The following is a 23,788-nucleotide window of genomic DNA, read 5'->3' on the forward strand; positions in this document are numbered from 1 at the left end:
CCCCGTTCACTTCTCTTCCCGCCAGTGCTTTGTGCTCGTCCATCAGTGGGTCATTCTCTTCCCATTCAAGGAAAAGAGTTCAAGGGACCTGGGCTTTGTGAAATCTCAAAGAAATCCTGAGGCGTCACTAAAATTAGAAATTACAATGTTGTGCTTAGCAGTGGGACAGAGCTCTCTGCCCGCGCTAGCCTTTCAAGGCGGCACAGGGACCAATTCCTGTTTTCCAGCTGATGAAAATGGAACAAGCGGCCAAGCCCAGGGGGGTGGTGCTGCGGGACGGTGGGGTCCCCTGGAAACTCGGTCGGGGGGTTGTCTCAGCTGTACCGTGGATTAAAGGATGGAGACAGATAAGAATATGGAATCATATCAACGACACAGAGAGAAACCACTAATGACTTTGAGAGAGAGGGACACACAGAGAGAAAGGTCTTTTTTCCAGCTCCCCTCACCCCCGCAAACTATTCATCATCCCCATTTTCCAGATCAGAGGTGGAAGAGATACCGATTTTTGCCTGCCTCCCTCCCCATCAGGGAGAGAACCATCAGGCATAAGGCTCCCTTTTCTACAGACAGAAAAATGGACTCTCACAAAAGCAGCGCTCTGGCAAGGAGATGCAGACTTTCCACCCCCCCAGGAAGACAGGCAAGAGAAGGACTAAGAACAGAATCCAGAATGTCAATGACTAGCTTAAGGAATCTGGCCATCTTGAAAAGCCTGGAGAAAATCCTTTAAGGCACCATAAAATTAAATCCATATCTGAGGCTTAGGCAAGCTGCCACTTAAAAAATGACTTTTCTGCCCTGAGAATTGGTTCTTTCTAACCAATTTTCTACCCATGTGGGGAACTCCATGCCGTGTGGGTTTCTGGGCTAACTCTCCATTAGTTTTAGGCAGTAAATCACGGAGAGGGGATTACCGGTGTCTGGGCATGGATTTAACACGAGGAATGGCAACTCGAGTCAAGTTGAAGGCCAGTCATTCTCCTAGCAGGCAGTGTGTGAGGGGTATTGGTTAAGTTTCCCTCTGGGGGACACATATCTTAAACAGCTAGGGTGCAGAGTCCAGAAAAATACCAAGAAATAATCAGCAGTTTGCCCGGTATCAGGATTAGTCATGTATCTGGTTGAATCATGGAGTTTCCAATTTTTATAAATCAAAAACAGTCAAATATCAGCGATTTCACATGGCTGCATCTATCTGTTCAATATTACTAAAAAAAAAAAAATTGAGTTTGTGTGGTCTACTTCACTTGAGGATTTCAAAGAGTTTCTTTTGCAAAGATCTCTTTCGGGGGGCGGGGGGGAGCACTGATGTGTAGACCACAGTCAAGAATCAGAACTGGAAGGGAAGCCTGGGTGGCTCAGTGGCTTAGAGCCTCTGCCTTCAGCTCAGGTCATGATCCCAGATTCCTGGAATCGAGTCCTGAGTAGGGCTCTCTGCTCACCGGGGAGCCTGCTTCCTCCTCTCTCTCTGTCTGCCTCTCTGCCTACTTGTGATCCCTGTCTGTCAAATAAATAAATAAAACCTTAAAAAAAAAAAAAAAAGAATCAGAACTGGAAGATGCTGCAGACTGAAATTCCGCCCCTCCCCCAGGCTTTTCCAGCTTTGGGATGGCACAGAAATCTATGCTCCCCACTCATGCTCCTTGGAACCCTGACCTCAAGGGACACCAGTGTTATTGAGAACACAGTGCGTGAGCTCTGGAAGCCAATGGACGTGAAACAGGTCTCTTCACTGCAAGATTTCCGAGATACGGCAAGATGCAAATGTCTATGGACCAGTTCCCAAAGGGGAGATAAGCGCGTACCTGGCATTTCCCACATGTACTTCCCCACACTTACTCCTCACTCTATTCTGCACGCTTTGATGTGCACGTATCATACGGGGATCTTGCTGAAAGGCAGATTCTGAGTCAGTGGGTCAGGGACTCTGCGTTTCTCACATGCACTCAGGTGATGGTGATGCAGATGGCGCTGGTCCAGGGACCACACTCTGAGTCATGGAGCTCTAAGGGGTTTAGCATCGCCCCTGGGGGGGGGACTATTTCCAGGCACTGGGGTACGCCTGGCCCTGAACATGGGAGAAAGGCAGCGCCTTGGCCTCACCTCCATAAACTCGGTGCTGGAACCCACGTGCTGCCGAAAGCACAAAAGGAAGTTCTCTTCCGTTGGCAGGATCTGTGCCAGCTGCGGGGGGCCAGAGAGCAACACAGAGACACAGACACGTTACTGGAAGGCCCCGCCAGGGAGCGGAGCCCACTCTGCCAGAGGGCGGTGAATGGCCAGTGGCAAGGCAGTGTGGGACCCGCATTTTGCTCTTCTTCCTGAGAATAGCCCCTCAAAAGGGAAGAAGGATGTTCTGAGGAGTGCACCCCCACCCCCCCAGCTAGAGGGACAGATAGTGGAGCCCCTTCAAAAATGCAAGTGTCCGGTCTCCCAAAGAATACTTAATAGATGATTCCAGTGATATAAAATTCTAAAGAAGGCAAATGAATCTGAGATGAGTAGTGGCCTGGGATTTTTTTTTTTAACTATTTTACCAAAATTTATTATTTTTTTTAAATTAAAAAAAATTTTTAAAATAAACATATAATGTATTATTAGCCACAGAGGTATAGGTCTGTGAATCGCCAGGTTTACATACTTCACAGCACTTACCATATCATATACCCTCCCCAATGTCCATCACCCCACCGCCCTCTCCCTATCCCTCCCGTCACCCTCAGTTTGTTTTGTGACAGTAAGAGTCTCTTATGGTTTGTCTCCCTCCGGATCCCATCTTGTTTCATTTATTCTTTTCCTCCCCCCCCCCCCCCATATGAGTTGCATCTCCACTTACTCATATCAGGGAGATCATATGATAGTTGTTTTCCTCTGATTGACTTATTTCGCTAAGCATAATACCCTCTAGTTCCATCCACGTGGTTGCAAATTGGCCTGGGATGTTTAAGGGCAATAGCAATGCTCTGTCTTGATCGTGGTGGTAATTATATGGCTGTGCACAACGTCTGAGCTCCCAGAACTTGGCTCTCCCAATCAGTGCAGCTTATTGTATATAAATTATACCTCAACAAATCTGATTTTCAGAAAATGCAAGAATTCCCTTGTTCAGCACCCCCTTATTTTGCTCCCAGCTTCCTTGGGTCACAGGCAAATCCTGATTGGTGTGAGTCAGGTAAATGGGCTAATTCCCTTGCCAGGGATTGGCTTATGAGTAGGCATGTGACCGAGTTCTGGCCAATGGGATGTGAGGGGAGGTCCGCTAAAAGTACTCCCGGCTCGCTCCCAGGAGGAGCCAAATGGGACGGATCCTTTCTGCATCCCGACGTGGGTGCTTGCAGATGGGGTGGCTGGAGCAGCAGGCCAGCCTGAAGATGAAGGTGTTTTGGGAGGCAGAGAAGTGCAGAGAAGCAGAGCTGGGGACCTGGCCTCCTTCATCTAGAGCCATTCCTTCTCGTGGCGCTTGTCTCACTAGGAGCCTCTCATGGTTTAAGCCAGGAGTAGGTAAACAATGGCCCGTGAGCCAAATCTGGCCCAATGCCTGTTTCTACAAATGAACTTGTCTTGGAACATGGCCATGCCCATTCATTTACATACTGTCTATGGCTGCTTTTCTGCCACAGTGGCAGAGTTGGAAGAATTGTGGCAGAAACTATGTCGTCTAAAAATCCTAAAACATGTACCATAATTTGGATCTTTCCAGAAAAAAGTCTGGTGACCCCCGGTTTAAGCCCTTTTGAGTCAGGATTCTCTGAGACTTGCGGCTCAGACATCTATGCTCTTGGTGCCCTTCCCAGACCCCCCTTAGCTAGGCTGGTGGGCCACCCCTCATGCTGTGAAGGACACCTACTAATGGCTCAGAGCTGCTCCCTGCATCAGAGCTGCCCTCCACAAACCACCACTGCCTCAGGCACCCCCCTCCACTTTTCCCAACCTGGAGGGGGCAGCCTGTATTCAACGACTGACTGAACTGGGGGTACGAAGGACCACCCCATCCCTTGCCCCAGGATGAGACCACCTCTGGTGCAATCCTCATTCCAGAGCTCCCCGTGAGATCAGGCCAAGACCCAGCTCCGTCGGACACCATGTCCTTCCTTAGCTCCTTCCTCTGCCTTTTCCTGCTACATTCTTCCTTTCTTTCGAGAGTTCTCTCTCAATAAATCCCCCCCACTTGAGTCCTTTCTCAGTCTCCTTTTCTGGGGCGCGGACTAAGGCAGCATTCCACCCAATCCACCCTGGGAGGAGCTATGCCCTCATTCCTGTGCTGCGGTCATTATTCCCGAGCCTTAGACCACACATCACAAACTGATGGCCAGCGGCACGCGCACGCGTACGTACCGTGTACGTAGGAATGTATGTGTGGATACATAAGTTGTTTAATTAGACAAGGAAGCCATTAAACTGAGGTGACCTTACTGCCTTAGTAGCCTATGTGAGCAAACCCAAATGGAAACCAGTCACAACAGCCCAGGAGGGGTTCCCAAATAATGCAACCACTTAAGCGATAGCCAATCAAATACCTTCCTTGCTCTGCTCCCACTTCTTCTCTATAAGATTCTTTCCCTAGCTACTGTTGGTGGGAGTGTTCCTGATCACTTGTGGTTTGGCTCTGCCCCATTTGAATCAATTTTTCCTCAAATACACTCTTAAAATTTTTAATATGCCTCGATTTGTTTTAGCAATCTGTATTTATGCAAATGTATGTGTGTGTATATAATATATAAGTGATATGTGTTACATATGTAAATTACGTGTTTACAAATTAATTAAGTAATTAAAACTATTGCCTTGGGATGCCTTTTGGCGGGGCATGAACTCTCTTGTTCTCCAACGGTCCTGTTCTTCCTCTCTCAAGCTGGGCTCCTCACCCATTCGGAGTAGCTGCTGGGACCGTGAGAGCACGTAAGGTCTCCCTCCCTGTCTTAGGCCACTGTTTGTTGCTTCTTTCCTTGTGAGGCTCAGAAAAATCCTGCCTGTTCTTGTTGATCAGCCTAAGTGCTGGAGGTGGGGTGGGGGCTTCCAGACCACCCTCCCCCCCTTTTAGAGGCCTAGAAGGACACTTGTGCTTGGCAGAGTGGAGGTGACGGGAACCCCTCTCCCCCATAGCTCTTAGCCAGGATGTAGGACTCACCTCTGCCATCTCGATTTTGCCGTCGGAGTTCTTGTCATACTTCTGCATGAACTCCTTCATCTTCTCCCCAAAGTTGTCACTCTTTGACATCTGGGGAAAAACAAAGGGGGGGACTGACTGTGCTGCTGGGCCCCACGGGAACTACAGATCTCTTACCTGCTTGGTGTGGCAGTGGCATGGAGCGTTCTACGCCCCAGATCTGCAGCCCCAGAACCGGGCCGGGCTGACGCTCTGACTGGTCAGGGCCCCACTCCTTCCCAAGTATCTCCTTCCCAAGATCGCTCCAAGTCCAAGCGATCTCCCCTCTGAGGCTTGGTCACCTGGGGACATACACCCCCATCCCATGTAATTTATGCAATCAAACATGCCCTTTTGCCTTTGAGACGGGATTAAACCACAGCTTTGTCGGAAGGGCGAGGACTTATTCCCATCACTCAGATGTGAGAACTGAGGCCCCAACATTTTACCAAGGCAGCTTCTCATACAAGCCAACTTATTCAAGGAGGAAACCAGCACTACCTCAGAGCAAGGTAAATCATGCATTTTCTTCTGTCAGGTCTAAAGGGAATTTACGGTATTTTTCACTCTGATTTTAAGCCAGGAGGAAGGTGAGGAGAAAGTCTTCATATAGCTGAGGGGTAATTTCAATCATCTGTGCAATTATTGTGACTACTCCAAAGGCAGAGAATTTCAAAAGCTCCTTTGGCCCATCACTGCCCACTGTAAATCTAAGGCTCTCTGAAATTCTCCAATCTTGGCCTGTTTTGGGTGCTGCTGAATAGTTCCGTGTATGAACACGTTCTTCCTTAACCCTCACCAATGGGCAGTCTGCTTGTACAGCTGATGGCGCCTCTTGCCTTCTCTGATGACTTCCGGGGGGGTTGCGCGCTTCCTCAGATCGGGCCCGGAGAATTCTACCCATTCTTCAGATTAGAGTCTGTTCTTTCTACCTGGGAAGCGGTTTCAATTTGCCAGGATTTATTCATCAGTATTTCCTGCCTTATATGTTCGAGTGTGCACGGGATGCTCCTAGGCTTGGATCCCAGATGGGGTGAGCTGATTGAGTTTTCACAGCAGCCCCGGTGGGGTGAGTCGTCTGTCCGTTCTACACACCGGTGCACACTGGGGGGCCGTGTCTTCTCCCGAGGTCACCAGCCGGTGTAGCTAGAATTGGAACTTGAGGCTCCTGCTTCCAAGGCTACTATCCCTTCTGCCCAGCTGCTCTGAACACCAGTCACGGATGCTGTCAGTTGAGATGTTGTTGACAGACTTGAGAATCACCCCTGAAGCCATCTGAGATGGGGAGTGACTAAGATTTCAGTCTAGAAGCACTGATCCCAGAATCAGTTTTCATGCCTGGGATTTCTGGGAGGCAGGCTTCATTATCCTAGTAATGAGCGGTGATGGGGGAACAGTTGATAAACAAACCCATGAATCAAGGCCATCGCCGAAGTCCATGGCTGGCCCTCCTTCTCGCTGGGGCGCTCCGCCGGGCTGTGGACCAGGAGCTCACTGGTGGATTTGCTGCTTGTCTCCCAGATTGCCCCATGGAGACTTGCTAAGAGGCAGGGGATCGGCCAACAGACACGTAGCAGGAGAGAGTGGGGAGACCCCCAAGGGACCAGCGGGAGCTGGGGGAGGTGATGGGTCTGACTGTGTATATCTGAGAACCAGACGCGGGGATCGCAATAAACTAGGTCCAATTACCTCAGCTTTTCGGTATTTCAGACAGTCCTCCCAAGGCTTTCGTGAATTTAATAGTGTAAGCTTGTGACTACAGGCCTCACAGTGACCCTGCTGTGAAGGGGTGGGACGTGATTTGGAGTCGCTTCAGGCAGGCTAAGAAAGGCAGACTGACACCACCGCGAATGAGGCCAGGCCGTACTCTCTGGTTCAGATGCTGGTTTGGAGCAACCAAGTTTCCCTCTAGGTCCTTGCTGAGGATTCCAGACTCTGTTGGTCTAGAACAGTGGTTCTCGGGTGGGGATTATTCTGTGGCTCCCACAGGGGACCTTTGGTAATTTCTCGAGACATTTTTGATTGCTACAACTGGAAGAGGATGTTGTTGACATCTCATGGGGAGAACCAGTGACGGTGCTATATATCCTACAATCACAGGACAGCCCCCCCTCCACCTCCCCACGACCAAGAATTATCCAGCCCTGTCCATAGAGCCGAGGCTGAGAAACTCTGGTCTCAAATAAAGACACTTGAAACCCCTGAAGCATCCAATGGAGTCATGACCCCCCTGAGAATCTTAGATAGGCTCTGGACTATTCCTTAGGAAAATAAAAGGGTTTTATACACATATACATAGACACAAACTTTGCAGTTTTGGGGGGTTTAGTAACCCCTGATACCCATTCACAAACACCCCTCAATCCCAGACACCCAAAGGTATTGCAGGAAGGTTCTCTTTTTAAGGGATTATTCCAATTAAAAAAAAAAATTCTTACAAATGAAAGAAAAACTTGGAAGGTCAAGGCCAGAGATGTCAGGCTGGCTTAGGAGACGCAGAATTTGGGACAGACAATGCTGACCGAAGCCACGATCAGGATGATAGAAAAAAATCAAACAGTTCGACAAAGTACTGGACTTACCATGCCAGAGCCTTTTCTTGCTTTCTCCAGCTCCTGGAAAAAGTTTTCTAGCTCTTTACCTTCAATATACCCATTTCCTGTGAAGAAAGCAAAGAAAAAGAAAAAAGCAGTTGACCTAGGCGCTGAATAGTAAGACTAATGGGGTGGGGTGAGGGGGTGGGGAAGTCACAGGGCTTCAGGGAGAACTTCTTGGTCAACAAGCAGGTGTGTCTGGGTTGGCCTCCGACTGTGCAGCGTGAGGGACGTGGGTCCTGCCCCCAGGGTGTTTCCAACTGTACAGCTGCAAGATCAGTAACCGCGGGCCTTTGGGGTATACATTCAGTAGACGGGAGAACACTGGGAGGGACCAGGATCCGAGCCAAGCTGGTAGAAGTGGGCGGAACTGTCCGCAGCTGGCTGGGTGAGCCCAGGATCCAGAATTTAACGGGATGATGGTGGGGGGGCGGGGCACAAGGTCATCAGCATCCCAGCTAGTCAGCAGGTGGCAGACCCTGGTTGCAGGGGTGAATGAGGCCCGAGACAGAATTTGGGTCTCTGGAGTGGGAGGGTATCCCGCGTTGAAGAGTGTCCCCCGTGCCCCCAAATCCATGTCCACGGAGAACATCAGAATGTAACCTCACTTGGAAATAGGGTAATTAGTGAAGATGAAGCCATAGTAGATTATGTAGGCCCTAATCCAATGACCTGTGTCCTTATAAGAAGGCCTCATGGAGACACAGAGACACATAGGGAAGAAGATGATATAAAGACTGAGACAAGATTGGAGTGATGTTCTCTCCAAGCTAAGGAACGCCATGGATTGCCAGCAACCACTAGAAGCTGGAAGAGAGACACTGAAGGATTGTCCCCAAGAGCCTCCAGAAGGAAGCAATTCTGTCGATGCCTTAGGTATGGACTTCCAGCCCCAGAACAGGAAGAGAAAAAAACCTCTGTTGGTTTAAACCGCCTGGCCTGTGGGACTCTGTTACAACAGTTCTGGGAAACTAACACAGAAAGGAAGAGTGGGAAGAGAAAGGCAGGGCGTCCCTCCTTTGGGCTGGGGGGCCCCCGAGAGCATCCGTCACCGGGATTATGAGGAGGGGAGGCAACCCGCTGCACAGCCATGAAGAGAGGAGGCCCTCTGGTCTGTGAGCACCTGGGAAAACCCTGTTCTGCTCGCTCACTGCCTGTAGGACTTTGGCGAAGTCATTAACCCGTATCAGCTGCAAAATGAGTTCTGACACTTAAATGGGATTTTGTATGTACCAAGCCCCCCCATTATGAGTGCACCGTGAACGTGACTGTGGTTCCAGTTCAATGACCAGAACTTGTGCAGAAGATGGAATGAATCAGTCCTGCAATGATCAGGACTGGGCCCCAAGGTCAGTGCCCGACTTTGAAGATCACAGTTAGTGGTGAGAAGCCCTTTAGGTTCTCAAGTCTTAAACCAAGATGGCCTATAGACTGGGTAAACTGAGCCCATGGCCAAGGTCACTAGTCCCTGCTGTGATTGAGAGCAGGCATTTTTGGGCTGGAAATCAGACAGGCCGAAGGGAGTGCTCCCCCACACTCCCCCAAACTGGAATCTCCTGGGATCTTTTTTTTTTTTTTTTAAAGATTTTTAAAAATTTATTTGACAGATCATAAGCAGGCAGAGAGAGAGGAGGAAGCAGGCTCTCCACTGAGCAGAGAGCCCGATGTGGAGCTCGATCCCGGGACCCTGGGATCATGACCTGAGCTGAAGGCAGAGGCTTTAACCCACTGCGCCACCCAGGCACCTCTCACCTGGGATCTTTAAAAAAAATCATATGGATGTCTGGCTTCCACCAGACATGCTGTTGCCATTGGTTTGGGGGTGTGAACTAAGCATCACGGTTTGTTTTTGTTTTTTTTGTTTTGTTTTGTTTTGTTTTGTTTTTGTTTTTGTTTTAAGCTCCCCAGATGATTTCTATGAGCAGCAAGTTTGGAAACCACGGGCCTAAAGTCAAGTTTCAAATCTGATCTAAAACAATTGATTAAGGTTCCTATAGAGAATAGCCAACTGGTAGCTTTTGTCAAGGGCAAATGGAATTACAAGTGAAACAGAGACAATAAAAAAGGAGTATTTATCCTGGCCCTTGGGGGTAGGATGGGGTTGCGGTGGGGGTGGAGGTTCTCCCCACCCTCTGCCCCCCCCCCCCCCCCCCATCCCCTGAAAATTTAGATTCCCAATAAATAGCCACAGACGCGCCCCCTAGTGGAGAAGATACCACAATAAACATGGCATGGAGAGGATCCCGTGAGATAAATGATCTATTTTTCTCAGCAGGCAAAATATGTGATTGTATTTAGGGGGTGGGGGAAGGGGACTGGAGCTCCCTTTTCCCCCCTGGCATAGAGTGGTCATCGTTCTTGCGACGGTTGGAATTTCATGAGCGTGCGCCTAATGGCCTGTGAGGCCAGTGGGAGAGGGGGCGTGAGCGGAAGGGCCAAGGGCTTTCTAGGCAAAAGGCAGTCTAGTTGATGATGCCTCGGAGTTGAAGGAACAAGTGCTTTTTCTCTGCCTCACCAGTCCCTGCAATGATCCAGAAGGATGGGTTTCAGCTCTGACCAGCATCTCTCCCCACCCTCAGAGCTGGCCCTGCTATGCCACTTCCCCGCCAGCTCCGGCACCTGCTGTAGAAGGGGGGTGCGGGCGGGTTACCCACACTTCTTGCAGAGGCACCCACACCCACTTCTTGTGCTGCCTCTATTACTCACCGTTTCGCTCTGGGATGTCACCTCTCCGGACCTGTTTCCTCACTTATAAAATAGGGATAATGACGGTGCCCGCCTCCTACCATTGGCAGTGAAGACTCCACGGGGGTAAAAACACAGGGAAAGTGCTGGCCCACAGTGAGCCTCCAAAATGCCAGTGGTCATCACCACCACGGCAGGTGTTTCTTCCTAGGCCAGGGGACATCTTGCCCTTGGGCTGCTTGCTTTCAGCCAGGAAGAGTTGGGTACAGGAGGCCAAAGCAGGTGAGGCCAGCACTGAGCCACCTCCCATTGAGCAATCTGAACGAGAAGAAGAAATCTCGAAGAGTACAGACCTGTGGGACCCACCTTTTCCTTGCAGTTTCTCTGAAACTTACTAAGAATAAATGTCCTTGTGTTTATTCCTGTTCTAGAAAGGTTTTAAGGTGGTTTAATAACCTCCAGAACCCAACAATCAGCCTGTGCCTTGCCCAGCAGGAGACATGGACACTTGAGAACATCAGGAATGGCTCACGGATACAACGCTTTTAATTTTTCAAAGCACATTCGCTTCTCTCTTTGCTTCAGGAGATAATCTGAAGCCTCACTATGTGTGAAGCCCTGTGTAGGTTGCCATGGGGGAGGGATATGACACTGCACAAGACCGAGGTCCCATTTTCCAAGTTGTCATAATCCTTCCAGACACACAGGATCCTAACAGGGCAGCGTAGAATCCTCCTCTTGTGACAAAGAAACTTGAGGCACAGAGACTGTAAGCAATCTGTTCAGAGACACACCGCAAGGCGGGACCAGAATTGGAGTATCCTAATTGCTGATCTAGGTTTCATTCATTCATTCATTCATTCATTCATTCATTCATTCAACATTTCTTGAGCATTCACTTTGTGCCTGCTGTATGCTAGGCCCCAGGGGTATAAAAGTGAGCTAGACGGGGTCTGCCAGGATGGGTCTTATGTTCTAACTGGGTGGGGGTGGGGCTGGGCAGACAAACAGCAAGGAAAAGGAAAGATGACGTAGTAGAATGGGGGGAGGGGCTCCCAGGGCTACTTGACAGGGTGGGCAGGGAAAGCTCGAGAACCCCCAGCTACCAGGAAGAGGAGGAGAAAGGGAAGACTAACCGTGGAGGCCGGGGGAGGAGCCAGGACCCAGCAACGGTAGAAAGAGGTCCCCTCCCCAGCCCACCTTGCCCAGCCTGAGCAGCAGGAGGGTCTCACACCCTACTAGAAATCCCACCACCTCTTCCTCTCCGTGCCCCCAACGAAGAGACAAAAGGCGGCTCAATTCAACAAACCTATACTGTTGGAAGTAACAATAGTTCATCTTTGTGCCTGGTGCTCTGCGGCGGGGGGTGGGGGGCTGGGGGGGGCTACAGACAAATGTTCGATGTGGGCTTACTCCCCAGAGCGGTTCATGGTCCAGCGGGGGCAAAGCAGCCAAATAAGAATTGTCAGGATCTACAAGCTGAACGCAGAAGGAGAGGGGCAGAGACTGGATAGGGAGGCAGGGGCTGTGGGGCCCAGAAGGGGGCATCCTCCACCATTGGAGGGAAAGGCCTTTGCTACTTGGTCTCTCTCAGGGCAGATCTCATCCATCCCCCAGGAGGCAGCTGCTACCCCGGTCTCATCTGTGTGGAGGGGTAGGCCCGGTTGACCTACATCCTTCCAGAGCAGACTTCAGCACCAGATGAATGGATTGCTTTTTCTCTGACCCCAGTATCAGGGCGTGGGGTGACTGGCCACCCAGCAAATCTCCTGTGGACGGGTATTGATAAGAATGCGGTTACCATGGCAACCACCACTCCTTCGCTTCCTATCAAACTGCATCCTGAGAATATTAGGAAGAGGGGGCTGGGTGGGAGTCAGAGACCCTGCATCTTTCCTTACTGTACTCTGGCTACCACTGTGCCTCAGTTTCCCCCAGTCAAAACAGACAACATTTCTTGGGGGCGCCTGGGTGGCTCAGTTGAGTGTCTGGTTTTGGCTCAGGTCGGGATCTCAGGATGGAGCCCCTTGTCCGGCTACTTCTTCCCGCTCAGTGTGGAGTCTCCTTATCCCTCTCTCTCTGCTCCTCCCCTATCCCTCGAGCCCGCATGCACCACCCCCCAGATAAACAAACAAACAAACAATCTTAAAAAACAAAATAAAGGGGCGCCTGGGTGGCTCAGTGGGTTAAGCCACTGCCTTCAGCTCAGGTCATGATCTCAGGGTCCTGGGATCGAGTCCCACATCGGGCTCTCTGCTCGGCGGGGAGCCTGCTTCCCTCTGTCTCTCTGCCTGCCTCTCCGACTACTTGTGGTTTCTCTCTGTCAAATAAATAAATAAAATCTTTAAAACAAAAACAAAAACAAAAAAACAAAATAAAGTGACACACCACTTCTTTACTATTAGGCTGATCACAGACACCTCGAAAGCCTTGACTGAAGGATGCTTTGCCCCCTGTTGGAAGAGGGCTCCTTGTTTCTCACTGAGAGTCATGTGTACAGATTGTCCAAGAGTTGAACAAGGAAGAGAGTAAGAGGTATAATTCTGCCACCAGCTCCATGACTGCCCATGTGACATCGAGCGAATCAATCTCACTGAGCCTCCATTTCTTGATCCCTAAAATGGGTATAATTGTTTATGCCCTTTCTGCTGTGAGAGTCACACAAGGTATTATTGTGAAAGCGTTCCAGAAAATGTAAAATCTCACATGAATGGAAAGCATCACTTCTAACCTCAGTCCTCTGAACCAGTCCATGGCTGTCAACTCTTCAGCTCAGAGAGTACTGGTTTTCAGCCAAGCTGTCTAATAGAGTCACCTTGGGGGACACCTGGGTGGCTCAGTGGGTTAAAGCCTCTGCCTTCGGCTCAGGTCATGGTCTCAGGGTCCTGGGATCGAGCCCCGCATCGGGCTCTCTGCTCGGCAGGGAGCCTGCTTTCCTTCCTCTCTCTGCCTGCCTCTCTGCCTGCTTGTGATCTCTCTCTCTGTCAAAATAAAAAAAAAAAAAAAGGGGGGGGGGTGCCTGGGTGGTTCAGTGGGTTAAAAAAATAAAATAAAATAAAAATTAGAGTCACCTGGGAGGCTTTTAAAACACCATTGCCTGGGTCCCGCCCCTGGAGGTTCAGATTTAATTGATGGGGGTGGGGACTTCTCGGGAGCCTGTTTTCAAAAGCTCTGTCGGTGATTCTAACGCGCAGTCAGAATTAAGGACCGGTTTATGGTGAGTCTCAAGTGTTAAGGTGTGTAAGAATTACCTGGGGATCTTATTAAAGTGCAGAGTCTAATCCAGCAGGTCTGGAGGGCAAGGGCTTGCTGTTTCTAGTGGGGTCTGTGGAACAGCAGCATCAGAATTACCTGGGAGCTTGTTACAAGTGCAGAATCCCAGGCCTTCCCCAAGAACTCCTGAGGCAGGAGTGCTGGGAGAGACCCCGAAATCTGTGTTTTCACAAGGCTCCTACGCTTCAAGTTTGAGAACGAGGGGCCTGGCCGCGGGGGCGCTCACCAGTCCGTGTCTCCCCGTGATGCACAGGTTAGAGAAATCCAGGAGACGGATTGCCAAATCCCAGACGTCCTCGTTAAGGAAGTGTTCCTGAGACCCAGCCACTGGCTGTCTGTCCAGAGTTCAGATTTTTGGAAAGGCAAATAGCCCTCTGCCCACCCAAGCCTGAGCACCCTTCGGGACAGTCACAGCCCACGCCCCGGGGCAAGAAAAGGGCTGAAAAAACACAGAGCTTTCAGACATGACTTTCAGTCTGTGTTTCTGGGCTGAGCTGCTTCTCAAACACTGGTTCTGGAGCTGCTCTGGGTCCGCTGAACGTGGGGACATCTGGCCGCCGAAGGCTGGGCTCGTTCCCAGGCTTGGGGGAGTCCAGAAGGCTGGGGCAGATTGGACAGCAGAGAGCCAAGGAGGAGCGGGGGAGAGCCAAGCGAGGCCAGAGGCCCCAGATGGGTCGGGCTGGGCCAAGGAGGGCATGGCCTGCCACAGGCCGGGAGAGCTGCCAGGAGAGGCCCTGTTTTCCAAGAGCCTCATGGCCGCTCTAGTAATTCGGGCTCCCCAGGTGTTGGAAGAGATTTCCCCGAAGGGTCTTCTCAGCCCTGGAAACCTCCCTCAGGGGTTCAGCCAGGACAGCCACTGAAGTCCGGAGGGGAATAAGCTGGCTGAGCGGGCAGGGGCGCAGGCTCCCTGGGCTGGCAGCTGCCCTGGGTGAGGCGGGCTCAAGCTACCTTGTTTGTGAAAACTCGTCCCAGGGCTGCCTCCCCGGGGAGCCTCAGCTCCTCACAGACACAGCGCCTCCCTGGCTGGTGTAATCACTCCCAACCGAGGACAGGCTTCGGGGCCCGGGGTGTCCCCAGAGGCCACCAGCGTGGGGCGACCCAGCACGCTGCAGACACCACAGCAAAGGGCCCCGTTAGCAAAGCATTTGGGGGTTTAGGGGTGAAAGTGGAGTGGGGGCTGATTCCTAAGGCTTACCCCGGGTGGACCAGGAGGCTGCCCCCAAAGAACCCCGCGTCCTGCCGTCACGACCCTCCAGCCCGTACCTTGCTGTCCCTGATGAGACCCACAGACCCCACAGAGATTGGCAGACAGGGTTAAAAAAGACAGCTCCCACCTCAGCTCCCTGCACCAGACCCCCCGGACTCTCGTGAGCCGAGAAGCGATCATTTGTAGGAGTCCTGGAATCACCCTAGGACTGGCACAGTGATACTGCCTTGTACATGTTAGAGTGTTTGCCGAAATACTTAATATATTCCAAGCATTCTGTAACCCTGTTTGGGCAAGTCTTTTTTTACTGTTCCAAAAGCCTTCACTGAGTATCCCAGTGCAAGCTGCCCCGACCTCTCCCCAGCTTGGAGAGGCCCTGGTGCTTCTCCCTCCTCGCCTCTCCCTGCAGGCACACGGGCTAAGCCGTGAGGCTCCACCAGGCCTGCCTGGGTGCTCACGCCTCCAGGTGATCATGGTGCCTGGATCTTCTGTTATTACCGTCGGGTGTGGGAGGACAGAGGAGGGAAGACAGGTCAGGGCCTTCCTCTCACTCATTTTCAAAGGCCTTGAGGCCCCCATGGGTAGCAAACAAGGCTCACTCCCTGTGAGAGGCTTTGAAACCCTCCCCCATCCCCTCAACACCAGGGCCACCTGGAGGCAGGCAGAGACCCTGAAGTATCTGGGCAGATTCCCACACCTGGAGATACAGATCTTCTTACATTTCTACTGTTTTGCGGATTCACCCCAGAAACATAAACTCTTAGAAAATCTGCACACACTCTGGAAATTAACTTAGTTAAAGCAAATGCCTTCTAATTTTTCCCTCACCCGCTCTGTAGAGAGAACCACCATTTTCCATGCCCCGTAATGTGTGGCATTCTCTCGAATCTCTTCCAGCATTTGAGCTTAGTGAATAATGAAAATGGGTTCATATGGTAATAGTGTCCTGCTACCATTAAAAACAAAACAAAACAAAACCTTAGTAGTCCATCTTGGATGTTTTCCCGTGTCAGTGGAAAAGCTCCCCCTCCCTATGCTTGGTTGCGTAATATTCCCCTGTAGAGATGGGTACAATTCATTTTTCTCCTCCCTGGTGAAGGGCATTTCCTTTCGAATTTTCAGCATTCCCAAGAACTCGGTAATAGAAGCCCTTGCTTGTCTAACTTTTTGTACACGTCACAGTAGAGCTATGTTAGAGAGATTCCGGGGGTGAGTTGCAGTGCCTGTTTGGATCCAGGTGTCTGCTGGCCTCTGGGAGAGAAGCCATCCTGTCCCTGTGATTTCAGTGGCTTCTAAAGGCTATGGTATTTTTCCCTGTTGAGCCACCCCTTGGCTTTCCATGGAGATTCCTACTGGTCATCCGTGAAACTGGAGCCTGGCGGCCCATCTGATCAGAACCACGCAGACAGACCAGGTGGGCTCCGGGCTGGGCCTCGCACGGCTGCTTGGATCGTGCAGGGTGAGGACATTCCGGAGAAAGAGGTGACCAGGCAGCATGGGATGGGCTCAGACATGGGGGGCCGTGTGAGGGTCACTCCGAGCATGGAGGCGGCATGTGGGGTCAGAGCGTGGGCTTGGCTGCGGTCTTCCCTACTTCTGCCTTGGGGAGATGACATCTGAATTCTCCCAAATGCATGGCTGCAGCTGACCTTGGAGGAAGAGCCCAGGGACGGAACCAGGCCCGAGGAGACAGGATCCCTGGGTGGCCCCCACCCTCCCACTTTGCCGTGTGGTCTTGTGAAAAGAACTTTGCCTCTCTGAGTCCCAGTTTTTCTCTCTCCAAACGCCTACTCCTTTCTTTCTCCACGAGACTGATGCAGATTTTGAAAAGAATCTCTTAGGGCAGCGTCACCAGGTTGACCTTCCTCCTGGTTAGTAACGGGCTGAGTTAGGGTCAGAGCCCCCCGCCCCAGCTCCCCTCTCTTTGGCATCCAACTTCTCCTAAGTTTGCCTCATCTGTTTCCTAGAGGGTCCGGGAAGAGTGGGGCAGTGGCTCCCTCCCCCGGGGGGCTGTGCCTGACTGGGCTCCAGGGTCCTGGTGGGTTGCAAACGGGAGTCCTCCCAGAGCTCTTTGAGTTTGTAAGAGGCAGGGGGACTCCGTATCAGGGAGCAAGTCCAAAGTGAACACAGAAGCCAGACTTAGTAAGGGGGAGGCCCAGATAGGGCAGGGAGTGCCTCAGGGGAGGGGGTAGGCTCCCCAGAAGTCTTTGGGTGTGCTCAAGGGGTTAGGTAGGGAAGGTATGGAGCAAGGCCGTCCACAGCCTCTTTCTGGATCCTTCCGTGGAACTCCAAACTGGCTGTATCCTCCTTTTCCTAAATCACCTCTGTGCCATCTCTGGCCCTGTAAGCCCCTTTGTCTTCTCTGTGTTAGGTCTGGGGCTCCTCCTCGGGACCTCCCTGAGGCAGTGGCCGGAGAGGGCAATGGGGTGTCTGGTGGGCAGGAATCAAGAAGCAAGCATTGAGCTCCCCTTTGCCATGGGAGCAGGAAGGAACCAGAGGCACAGTGGCTTTGGGGGTGTTTGTCGGACTCTTGCGTCTAGTGCTAGCTTAGCTTTGCTCCAGCCCGCACCAGGACCCCTTTCTGAGATTAAAGAAACAGCTCATTGCCTCGGAGGCAGGGGGTGATAGAGGCTTTTCAGTGGGCAAGTGGGAAGGTGGTTTCCAGCATCACAGAAGAATCCCTCTTGCAACCCAAATGCATGTTCCCAGGGAATAAACCCTGGCCGGGAAGGAGCCCCATGACTCCCTTGCTGTACAGCCTGTGAGAACCCGCCCCTCATAACCCCCGTCCTCACCTGCACCAGGAGCACCTCGCCTGCCCAGCAGCCTCACAGGGACTCCAGGAGGTGTGATTGTGTTTGGAACACTATGAGGTCTCAGACAGATGTAAGGATTTGCATGATTATTGAGTGTGCTATTGGTTGTCCCCACGAGGACGGGGGAAAATAGGAACCATGGAGTCCTCTGTCTGTTATAGCTGACTCATCTGGCAGGAGGCTGGTGGCATAACCTTGGCCACTTGGTAACTTTCCTTGAATCCTGCAAGTCTCTGGTGCAGATAAACTGGCAGAAGCATCCTCGGGGAATGTGCGTGTCATCTGGAATACTAAGAGGCTGCACCTTACATCCCTTTTCCCCCAGGCAGTCTTACGGTCCAAGCTGGGGATCGGAAGTACAAACCCGCCTTAGCCCCATTTTACAGATTTAACAGCCTACCCGCCTCCTTCAGTAATTCACAGGCAGATCACCATCCCAACCCGGAGATTACCTGCCCGGTCCTCTGCCTGGCTCTCAACCCAGCTTTCTCAGGTGGCTCCCAGGGAACAAAACTTGACTCGTGAACTTTACTAGACATTAACCCTTGCCTCTCCAAGCACCCTGGGCAGAGGGCCTCTGTTTAGCCACTTGCATGCCCTGCAGAGATGAGGAAAGGAGGAGGGAGGAACTAAGTGAGCCGCCCCTGATCCTCCCTCTGGTTCCCATCCCCCCTCGCTGTCAGTCCCAGGCTAAAACCCGGACGCCACCACCCTGCCAGGAGTCTCAGATGCCTGAACATTTGGGATGCCCATCCTGGCCAGGCCCTGAGAAGGGAATCAGATCACTTAGTTTTTTTTTTTGGAGGGGTGGAGAAAACATCTCTAGTAAGATCAGAGGCTCCTAAAGGGGTGGGGGGTCTCCCTTTATGCCGGAATCAGACCATCATAGACTCACAGAATGCCAGCCCAGGGAGACACCTCCTAAGGTCATTCTATCCGGTCCTCAATTTTGGGGGGAGTCAGTGTCTCAGTAGGCATTTAAGATTGTGCTTCCCTCCATCCACAGATGTCACCTAAAGCAGCCAGGACTATCACCATGAGGGAAGATGTCAGGCTGGTCCCCCAACCCTGCCCTCACCACACCCACTGCTGCTGTGTTTGGACCCATTTGCCCAGGGAGGATGGGAAACCGGCAGAGGAAGCCCAAGGGGTGGTCAGGGCCCCCGGGTCACTCCCGACTCCTACTCCCAGCCAATTCGTCTGGGGGAGGCCCAGGCTTGTCCTAACCTCCAGGACAGTGGGGGGGGGGTGGTGGTGGTGGTGCTAAGCTGGCATTAAACAAGAGGAGAACCCCAAGAAAGAAGAGAGTGGGCTTGAGACCTGTGGCTGCAGCAGCTGAAGGCAAGCCATTACCTCGAAGAGAAGGCAGGGATGATAAGACGGCAGGGGGATTCCCGGGGAGCCTTGCCCGCCCAGGCCTCCTCTCTGGGAAAGCTCCAACTTGCCCAGAATGAGGCTGCAAAAGCCGGCGGGCTCTCCGCCGTCTATGTCGGAGAAGAAAAGTTGCTGACAGTTGTCACCTGAGCAGCCTGGGCATCTCCCAAACTCCAGACCCCGACCTCAGCAGGCTTTGGGGCCCAAACACCACCACCACCGCGCCCCCGGGACGAACGTACACCTGCCCGCATCAGCGCTGTCCCCTTCCCTTCCACCGCAGGTTCCCTGGGGGCCAACGGGCCCAGAAGTTGAGAGATCTACTGACCGTCTGCGTCAAAGTGCTTCCAGATTTCTAGGAACTGGGATGCCGTCAGCTCGGCCAGGTGCAGGTAGGGGGGCTGCTGCTGCGGGCTAGCCATGGCGAGCTGCTGGGAGACCTCAGGCGCACAGCGTTGTCCCTGCGCCCGGCTCCGCTCCCGCACTCGGCCAGGTCCTGCGCGCCACGCTGCCTTTATATACGGTGCGGAGGCTGCGCCCGCGCCCGGCCGCCGGCAGGGGGCGCGCGCGCTCAGAGAATCGGCCCGGGGCTCGGTGGGGCGGCGGCGGCGCGGGGCTTGGCTGGGAGCGCGGGGTGGGGGCCAGGGGCGCGCAGGTGGGCCCTGAGCTCCCTGGAAGCAGAGGCGAGGGAGAGGCTATTCTTGCCTCTCTCTGACCTTCTTGAGTACAGCCACCCCGTATTGTTACTAGCATGGAGCAGTAGTAATAGCAGTAGTAACAGCAGCGCCACGAGTAGTAATAATAATAGGAGCTTGACAAGGAGTTAGCCACCCGCACCTCGCAGCTCACTAGGTCTCTCTCGGGGCTCCTCTCGTCCGGCCCTTCCACGGTAGCAAGAACAGGGACCGCTTTTCTGAGGAGGGGACTTGAGACTTCACATGACGAACTGACTTGCCCAGCAAAGAGGGGCCGAGCTAGAATTTGAACCCAGCTCTTCCCCGTGCTCTCATGGACCCTCAGTACAGCCCATGCTTGGGGAAGAAGCTGTGAGTTCTCAAGGCTTTGTTGGGGCGGGGCGGCTGGAATCAGGGACACCCAGGGAGGATCCAGATGGAATGGAGGAGGGGCTTCCACGGTCCCCTTGGGTGGTGGTTGTCGCCCTCCCCCGCCTGTGTCCCTCAGCGCTGTGGTTACCCACCTCTCCCTGGACAGGCTCTGAGGGCTTTTAGACAGTTGTTCAAGGAGTGTCTCCCCTACTGGTGCTTAACCCCATCCACCTAAGGACATCATGGGAACCTGCCTCGGCCAGTGGGCAGAGAACATCCATTGCTGACCTTGGAATGTTCTACGCTGGTCTCAGAGAAAACAGAAGTAGCTGCTGAGGGCACAGTTCTGAGGACAGCTGACCGGACTCCCCAAACTGGGCACTGGGCTCCCTCCCCATTCTCTCCAGGAGCCTGAGGCCTGCAGCCTGCCGGCTGGCTGTGGGTACCCATTACCCCCGGAGCGGGCCTCCTTTCTCCCCTCTCCTGCTGCCTGACTGAGAGATGAATTGATGCTCATTAACACGTGCTAATGAGTGTTAGCTGAATTGCCTTCCGAAGGGAAGGAGGTAAGTGAGAATCAAAAGAAGGGCGCTGGGGCAGAGGAGCCGGCAGGAGACAGAGGGGGAAGGTTGTCCCTTGGAGGGAGGGACAGCTTAGAGCGAGACTCAGAGGGGCAGTACAGAGCGGATGCTCCAAAACCTCTTGATTTTGCTTGGAGCAAATGTGTTTAGAGTCTCTTGCAGGAACACACGAAGGGAGAGAAGGAGTCCTAAAAAGCCAGAAGCCCAAATGTCTTCCCTCTCCCTTGTGCCGCAGGAGAGCCTGGGCCTGGGAAATTCACCAAAGCTGCCGGGTTTCTCTTGTACTGCCTCTGGGAAGGTAGAATGGCTCAGGAGTTGGGGGTGGACACTCTGGAATTGGGTCTGAATCCCAGAATAAGCTGTGTGACCTTGGGCAAATGACATAACCTCTCTGTGTCTCAAATGTTCTCTTCTGCAAAATGGGAACGTGGGTATTTACCTCTTAGGATTGTTCTGAGGTTTCAGTGAATTGATGTTCCCACTGCCCTTCATGGATGCAGAGATCAGCAGTGATGAGCTTGGCAAGAGATTCCTTGGCCAGCATCCCTCTCCAGGGTAACCATGGCTCCCAAAGGGGTCAATCCCAGAGGGAGGCCAAGGGGAAGTCTAAGCACAAGCTCCTCACCACAGTGCTTCGGAGTCCCGCAGGGTGCAGGCTCAGCCCCTTCCAGCTCTGCCACTGTCCTTTGGGCTCCTCTGTCTCACCTCCTGCTCCTCCCCTGGCCCAGATCGGCGGGGCCAGCGAGCTCATCCCTGGTTCTCTAAGGAGCAAAGCCAGTACTTCCTTGCTGCTTTGGTTTTCCTGGTGAAGAAGAGAGAGTAGAGCTCATGCTTCCTACTTTCCAGAGGCTGAGATGGGTGTTGGGTACGTTGCGGGGTGGGTGGGGGGCATGTTGGCTTGCTTGGGGGACGTTCTAGGTATGATGGTAGCATGGCCACAGTGACCACCAACTCTGCTTTGGGACAGCCCAGCATCATTCATGTTAGATGCGTGATTGGAGTCTTTCTGGGAGGCCCATCCCTGGGCCCATCTCAAACACAGAGGGCTGCAAAGCCCAAGCAAGTCCCTTTGTCCTTTGTCCCCAAGCCAAGCACTGCAGAAGCAGTTGTGTTGAGGAGTTACAAGCTCTGCGCAGGGGTCAGAAAGCTGCAGGTTCAAAACCTACTTAGTATTTGTGAAGCCGTGAGCAAGCTCTTTGACCCTTAGGAAATAAATAGAGATTAAAAAAAATGTCATACTGGGCACACAAAGTCAGTGTAGGGACCAAAATTATTGTAGTCAAGGAGTTAGCTAGCAAGCATCCTGGCAGTGGATAAGATCTACTGGGGCGCCTGGGTGGCTCAGTGGGTTAAGCCTCTGCCTTCAGCTCAGGTCATGGTCTCAGGGTCCTGGGATCGTGCCCCATGTCGGGCTCTCTGCTCAGCGGGGAGTCCGCTTACCCTCCTCTCTCTGCCTGCTTGTGATCTCTCTGTTAAATTAAAAAAAAAAAACCAAAAACTTACAAAAAAAAAAAATCCTGGCAGTGGTGTTTGCTTAACTGAAACATAGTTATTATATGAACATAGGATGTTAGAAGGAATTTTCCTGGTTATTCTGAAAAGGGGCCAAGTGCCCCACTTGTAGAGCTCTTGCAGAAGCCAGGCACCTCCTGTCTACAGGACTCCTGAAGCCTGACCTTCACGTCAACCCAGGCCATGGGCTGTACTGGGAGAAGGCTACGTGGGGGGGTTTAGGGAGGGAGCCTCAGTCTTTGGGGAGTGCAGCCTTTGTGGCTTCTATGAAGCCGCGTTTTGTTGGGGAGTCTCCAGAAGACCTTTCCAGGTTAGGAGGAGTGCCTTCAGTGGGGGCGGGGGGCTCTGACCAGCCCAGCCAGTCCTGCAGCAGAATTCTGGAGTCTTGGCCCCCTGTGAAGACAGAAGTGGTGCTGTTTCAGACTTAAGAGTCCTCTGAAGGCCCACACTGTCCTGTCCAGTGCCTGGAAGGATTGCACCCCATCCCTGCTCTGAGCAGCCTTTGGAGGTCGCTGTGCCTCCCAAGAAAGGTGCCTGGAGTTGAAGGGCAGAGCAGAAGCCAGACCTGTCGGTTAGCCTTTGGTATTGAAGGAAGTCAGGGTAGAGCTGAAAACTGATCTAGAAAAACCTTCGTTCCACTCTGCTGGACCCTGGACTCCCCGGAGCCCAGCAACAGCTCCAGCCCACGGGGAGCAGCTAGGTGAGGAGCGTTCCTGTTCCCCCTCTCCTCCTGGGGAGGAGATGTCCCAGAGCCAGACCCCCTCCATCTCCCACATCATGCTTAGCCCAGGAGGGAGCCAAGGTCCTTGTTTGGCAGTGGAGGGAATGGGAAGCTTTACATCGGAGAAAAGAATGGGGTTTTGCTAGACTGGACCAAGTTTAAATAACTAAACATGAAGAGAAAGCCGTAGACGCAGAACAGGAGATTGCTAAGGGATGGGAGTGTGTTTGAAAGCAGTGATGACGTTTGTATCTCCATGATGGAGACTCTTGTGATTCCCTTAGATGTCTGAGGTTTTGGTACCCTCGCAGGAGCTCCCTCTCACATTTATAACACTAACCGGGATGACGACCCTGAGGATACCTTTAAATGCTTTGATAGAGGGCTTTGGTTTGGGGCCTATTGGATAGACAATGCCCATTTTAAAAGATAAGGATACCAAAGCTCAGAGAGATTAAGACCCAACCCAGACCCAGCAGGGGTGGGATTCTGGGAACCCTTTGGCTGCTGCATTTTCCAGTTTCCAGGGTATATGCAGTTCTTGGGGACCAGATTCCAGACCTCCGCTTTCCCCCAAGTGTGTGTATGCAACTATGCAACATGCTTCCTAGATCCTGGCCACGGGTTCCTTTCTCGCGGCCAGGAGTGATGTCATGTCCACTGTTTCCAGGATGCCCGTGAGTTCAAGTGATGGCTGGCACGCCCGCCTTCCCCAGAAGGGGAAAATTGGGGACCTTTTTCCTTTTCGCTCCCCCAGCTCACCAGCTGAACCCCAGGTGCTGCAATCGGATGTCAAGGATCAGCAAGCCCCACTCACCTTCTGCCTTAGA

General features: G+C 52.5%; 1 protein-coding gene across 1 annotated transcript in view; it reads right to left on the reverse strand.

The window, feature by feature from the left end:
• CALB2 (calbindin 2) overlaps window positions 1-19,609 on the reverse strand; it is a 28,151-nt gene extending 8,542 nt beyond the window's left edge. The window contains exons 1-4 of the mRNA XM_059383988.1: window positions 19,427-19,609; window positions 7,732-7,808; window positions 5,132-5,221; window positions 2,107-2,187 (exon numbers count right to left, since the gene is read on the reverse strand). Of these exons, the coding sequence (XP_059239971.1) occupies window positions 2,107-2,187; window positions 5,132-5,221; window positions 7,732-7,808; window positions 19,427-19,520 (342 nt within the window). The 5' untranslated portion in view covers window positions 19,521-19,609. The remainder of the gene's footprint in view (window positions 1-2,106; window positions 2,188-5,131; window positions 5,222-7,731; window positions 7,809-19,426) is intronic.
• Window positions 19,610-23,788: the final 4,179 nt, after the last annotated feature.

Source organism: Mustela nigripes, chromosome 17 (assembly GCF_022355385.1).
Source record: "Mustela nigripes isolate SB6536 chromosome 17, MUSNIG.SB6536, whole genome shotgun sequence".
In the NCBI taxonomy this organism is placed as follows: Eukaryota; Metazoa; Chordata; class Mammalia; order Carnivora; family Mustelidae; genus Mustela; species Mustela nigripes.